The sequence below is a fragment of the Emys orbicularis genome, chromosome 3 (genome assembly GCF_028017835.1).
Source record: "Emys orbicularis isolate rEmyOrb1 chromosome 3, rEmyOrb1.hap1, whole genome shotgun sequence".
NCBI classification, from domain to species: domain Eukaryota; kingdom Metazoa; phylum Chordata; order Testudines; family Emydidae; genus Emys; species Emys orbicularis.
In genome coordinates, this window is record NC_088685.1 from 14,916,278 (window position 1) to 14,922,277 (window position 6,000).

The following is a 6,000-nucleotide window of genomic DNA, read 5'->3' on the forward strand; positions in this document are numbered from 1 at the left end:
GAATATATGGGCCTTTAGACAATACGGCCTACTTTTGCATCTCTTAGTCATAACAGACTTTCCCCACACACACACACGAATAGTCATGAGCAAGGTATTCCGGAAAGAGAACAAAATAGATTTAGACTTAGACTTCAGATATTTTCAGTAGCAGATGGAATCAAGGGCGGCTTTACCCAGGCAGTTAACTACTTCGTCAATCAGCGATGTATCAACCAGTCTGTAACACTGAGTTATTTATTACACTCATATTTCCAAAACTCTCGCCCTTTGCATAAGAGATCAGACTGCAAATTTAACAGCCAGGCGCTAGAGAGCACAAATATTTTAAAATCAAAACGAGAAATCTACCCGAGAAACGGGGAAATAATGAAACAAACAGAAACCTCGATTCGCTTTTTAATTTCGGATAGCTGCCATGAAGTGGGGTATTTGTAAATTACTGATGCACTATAGAGCCATCAAGACACTACATTAGTTTTAATGTGCTTCTCTTTACATTGAAATCATCAATAGTTTTTCGATATATCTGTAATATGCGTACACAACAACAAATAGAGACATAGTTTTTTTTTTTTAAAGTCAAATATAGGAAAATATTTTTTTTAACCTGCTTACCTCTCCTTATCACCCCACCTTGGCTGTTCAGTACTAGCCCACATTGGGCCTCCACCGACCCCTTAAATTATGAAAAATAAAAAAAAAATCAGTCAGATACCAAAACGCTTAAAATTAAGCAGCGTTTGTTTTTAATACGGAGCTCGGTCAATAACGACAGTAAAGACAATATTTCAGCAACACATTTCTAAAATGGGATTCAAATTACCTGACAACTCCATACAAATCTCAGTCTAATTCCTTAATTTTCCACTATCCTAGGCAATCGTATTTTTTCACAGAATAAGTTTCAGGTTCCTTGCTATTTGGATATAATTTTTTGCCTAGATAGATAGATAGATAGATTTGAGAAGTTTATGTGTATGTATATAAATAGTCTCTCTCTGTGTGTACATGCATACAGTGTGTGTGTGTATAGTGTATACACGAAGAAATTCTCCCAAATATCTGCAAAAATAACAGGAGTACTTGTGGCACCTTAGAGACTAACAAATTTATTAGAGCATAAGCTTTCGTGGGCTACAACCCACTTCTTCGGATGCATCCGAAGAAGTGGGTTGTAGCCCACGAAAGCTTATGCTCTAATAAATTTGTTAGTCTCTAAGGTGCCACAAGTACTCCTGTTATTTTTGCGGATACAGACTAACACGGCTGCTACTCTGAAACCTCCCAAATATCTGTTGATCTAAACAAATAAAATCTAAGCAACAATGCAGCTGTCAGTAATTCTACGAGATATCGATCTCTCTCTCGTTCTCTCTCTATGTGTGTGTGTGTGTGTGTGTGAGTGTACACACATACACACACCGTGTATATATAACATAGCCACTCATGTACTATGTTCAAGAGAATATATGTGTATGTGTGACTTGGCATATATACGAAGAAGTTTGTATTTCTACACATCTCTTCCTTATATTTACTCTAACTCTTACTCTTTTATTTTTAGATCCAATTCCTCTTTTATACATATTTTTGATAGGGATCATGAACGTTTTTTATATATATATACTGGGGGGGAAAACACAATGGAAATGTGGTAAAGACGCATTTTCCTTTACAAACAAACGAGATATTTGACATGAAAGAGTCCTTTAAGGGTGTTAACCTACTCAACAGCCCGTGAACAGTTAAGTAAATGCGGAGGGAGAGTCGGTGCATAATAAAACCCCCACTTTACAAAACAACCTTTACAGTCCTGGCGCTCTCCCCCACTTTCACCATATTGACGCTGGCCTGTAAGACCCTCCTTTTCAAGGCTCTTTCTTATTTTAAGTGTTCTGCTTTAAAGTGATTATGAAATCAATATGAAAAAAAACTTGGCGACTGAGCATAAATTAAAGCGGTGACGGGAAAAGGTGTGACAGTTTCCTTTGTTGCCCATGGAAAATCTTTTTAGGGGACTGAAAGATGCCACTCCAGCCCCAAGACTGTTTGCATCTGTTAGGCTGACTTAAACCGCCCTCTAAACTATTGGACTTTCACTTAACATTCTGTGCAGGGAAAAGTATATTTACATTTGTTGCATTGGAAATGAGGCATATGCTGATGAACGTTTTAAAAAGAAAGACGGAGGAGAAGGGGAGACTGGTTAGACCACCGTTTTGGTTTATAGTACGCCTGTCCGCTCTATTTCAGCTTACCACCAAAACACCTCCCACTAAACACACGGTGAAATTAACAAGCCCGAAAGTGTGTTTTGAAGCAACTAAATACATGCATTCAATTTCTCCCCGATGAGTCTTTTCTATACCTCAATATATTTCCCTCATCTGTCTGGAAAGAGAGGGGGTGAAAAATAAGTGTAAGGGAGGGTGCCAAGATGCAGGGGGGGGGGGGGGGAGAGAAGATCAGGTTTATTTTTTAAATGAATTTTGATCAATGATGAACCTTTTCCCCTATTTTTTTCAAAGCTGTTTATTTCTATTTTTTAATAAAAATGAATCTGGAGCTGGCAGCTTAACCAAGTTTAATTATTTCTATATTATTATGATTTGTAAGGGAAACATGTTGTTTGGTCGGATGACATTGCATAAATGACCAGTTGAATGGCACTAAGTCGAAAATTGGATAAAGTATGGTGCTCTTTTGCACAGGATTTAGGCATTGTCCACTGCCTTGCAAACGTTCTTAATCCCCTCTTTTGAAAGATACAAGGCTTTGTGCCTGGCAAAGAAAAAAAATTTGTACAGATACAAAAAAATCAGCAGCAGACGTGGTTATAAAAAGGAGTAAATAGGTTTTAGTTGGGCTAAGAAGTGAATGGCAGATTTGGGGGGGGGGTGGACATAAGGGGAGCCTTATGGAAAATATAAAAAAAAATGCCCAGAGAATATACAATTATTTAGTGAATTTAAATGTGGAAAAATCAAGATTTATAGAGTTTCTCCTCCAAAGGGATCGAACAGATAATATGATTTGGTTGGTACTATTTCCCCACCGCCCCCCAATAATCCCTTGCTCCGAGGTAAATAGGGAGGAAAATCTTTCTAATGGGGCTCTTCTTAGTTCTCCAAACTTCTGGGTTTTTTAGAGCAGCTGACCCCTATGTATGGGGGAAAGGACAACATAGCGTGCATTGTGGGAATGGAGGCAAAGACCGAGGGGAAGTAAGTACAGTAAATACGGTTAAATCCGTTTTAGCCTGGCTACCTCTGGAGTGAACCCGGCTCCTTAGCTTGTTTTAAGGGAAAGTATTTGTATTTGACTTTTAAAAAAATATGTATTGTTCTAAATGATAGTTTTAAAAATACATTTTAACTTGGGACAGAGAGACGACTGGATATGAATTCTTAGCTGATGGTAACGGATTCATAATTGACTATAAACTAGGTTATCTAGATAGATAGATAGATAGATAGATAGATAGATAGATAGATAGATAGATAGATAGATAGATAGATAGATAGATAGATCTGCATCCATATCTATATGTCTCAAGATCTTCATTATTTTACTGTCAAACATTCATTTTATGCTTTACTTTTTGCTTTAACATTTCATCTATCGCAGTTAAACTAAGGGATATGTGCAGGACACCATGAGATTTTTTTTTTTTTTTTAAATCTCATGGCAGAGATATTTTTTCCTGACGTTTCTCCTTCCTCCTCCCTCGATCTATTTGGATGTGTATATGTGTCCGCGTGTTAATTAAATATACACATTATCACACGTTAGGAAAGGGAGAAAAACGGATTTAGATGGATTATTTTGTAGCCATTTCGAGTGCCCTTGGTTTCGAGGAGATACACACAAACACACACACAAACACACAGATCTCGTGATTAACTGGCCAAACCGCACCTGTTTCAACTCAGCCACCACCTACAACGTTAATCCAGGTGTGAGGTTATTTGTCCGGCAAGAGAACTACATGTTTTCAGTTTTGGACCCAGGTAATGTCCTTATGCCTCCACCCTATATATGTGATCGGTGTGAGAGCGATCCTGAAGCAAAGAGGCTATGAGGATGCATCATCGAAAGTATATTGCATGCTATTTACCTGCAAATCGTCTGTCCCCGAGGCTGCAAGCCCGAGGCTTGGTCCTGGCAGGAGTCTTTGATCGGGATGCATCCCATATTGGGACCCATGGCTCATAAGAGACAGGTCGTGGCGCCGGTAAGCATCTAAACACCCCAGCTCTCTCCTCTGCTCGTCCAAGCAAGAGGATTTGAGAGCCCGGGCGTTGTGCAGGTTAATAAAATCGGTGGGTTCCCCATGGTGGATCTGCTGATAGTATTGCTGCGAGTGGTGGAGAGAATTCAAGGAGTAAGCGTCAGGGTTGACTGCCGGGTGGCCGTGTTGGAACTCGTAGTGGAAGGACTGGTGGTGAAGTGGTGTGTACTGGTGATTAGTGGAGAAATACGGGGAAGCAAACTCAGTGCCGGTGGTGGAGTAAGTTAGAGGCGAAGAGGAGGAATAGGCGACAGTTGAGTTGGCCACAGACTCCAGACATCCAAGCTGCATCAAACGATAGCTGTTTGATCCGTCATGACGTATCTGAAAGGAAGAAGGGAAAAGGAGACCCAAAAAACTGGAGGTTTGTCATTTAAAACACCGTGTGCGACTCCGCCAAGCACCCTACCCTGCATAGCTTCCCCCCAGTCAAGGTGCCTAGCTCCAAGCCGCCCCAAGGTCGCTTCCCCAACACCTTGGGAGGGTGTCATGCAGTTCTGTTAAAAATAATAAATAAACACCCGAACCTGCCTTAGTACAGTCGAGCGAAAACGAATCCACCGCACAGAAATACAAAAAAAGGGACCACAACCAAAAATACTGATCGCAGCCTCTGCTATCTGGGAGTGAAACAAAAAGTCATCACACAGAAGGGCTTTAACTCCACGGGAACACCCAGAAGGGGGAAAAAAATCTCGCCCTTGTGTTATAGAGCATTACATATCTAGATAGATAGCTGCCGTCTTCTTGTGTTTGGAACCCCGGTTTCTAAGGAATCCCGTCACATTGTCCCCCTCAAATGTTCCTAGAGGAAGGCGATGCTCCATCCTTGCCACATCTTCCCGTTTCTGGCGATTTGATTATTTCCCCCCCAACTTCATTATATTATTAGGGGTCTTATTCTGTTTTCGTGCTGGGACTGTTTCAACGTGGTAATGAGTTGCTCTGGCTGGTGACAGATGTCATAACGAATTCTCTCCCTATACTTCTTTAAATTATCTCTGAAGCCGGATTATAATTAAATGTAACGGTCCAATATGGATTTAAAAAAATGGAAACAACCACAGAGGCACACACTCTCACACCCATGCACACACACACCCATGCACACACACACACACACATGAACACACACACACAAAATACCTCTGCTTCGTGGACTAGTCCTGGAAATGTAGTTGACATTTTGGGTTCTCCGAAAAAAGGCTCAGGATAAAATTCCCTCTCAAAAAAATCAAATCAAATCAAAATAAATTTAAAACATCCAAACTCCTTGTATCCCCACCCGATTTTTAAAAAAATCTATATCTACGAGAGAATTTGCAATGTATCTGCATAGATCAGATCGCTTTCCTTTTCCATGCACCACCTTAAAAACCTGTAGGAACAAAATTTTCCCTCTGCACAAAAGCAGCTCCCTGGATCAGATTTTGTACTTGCTGGGTATTTCTTTGGCTGATGTCGTAGGTCCCTTGGTAATATAGAAGTTTTGAAAATTAAGCATCAGCACTGAGAACTGGGAGGACAATAGACAGAGGAGCTTCATCCCAGGAGACAAGGAATAAATATTGTATCTTCGCCTAATAAGGAACTGTAGGTTCTTTCAACATTTTTATACAGTTTTTCCTCCACTCTTTAGAATGCTTTTTTCTCACACAGGCTAATATGGGAGCTAATCTGATCGAAGGGGGCATTTTGAACACATT

The 6,000-nt window shown here is 40.2% G+C and overlaps 1 protein-coding gene across 1 annotated transcript in view; it reads right to left on the reverse strand.

The window, feature by feature from the left end:
* Positions 1-5,479, reverse strand: part of TFAP2D (transcription factor AP-2 delta) — a 55,223-nt gene extending 49,744 nt beyond the window's left edge. Inside the window, exons 1-3 of the mRNA XM_065402087.1 lie at positions 5,441-5,479; positions 4,121-4,618; positions 619-679 (exon numbers count right to left, since the gene is read on the reverse strand). Coding sequence (XP_065258159.1) covers positions 619-679; positions 4,121-4,618; positions 5,441-5,479 — 598 coding nt within the window. The remainder of the gene's footprint in view (positions 1-618; positions 680-4,120; positions 4,619-5,440) is intronic.
* Positions 5,480-6,000: the final 521 nt, after the last annotated feature.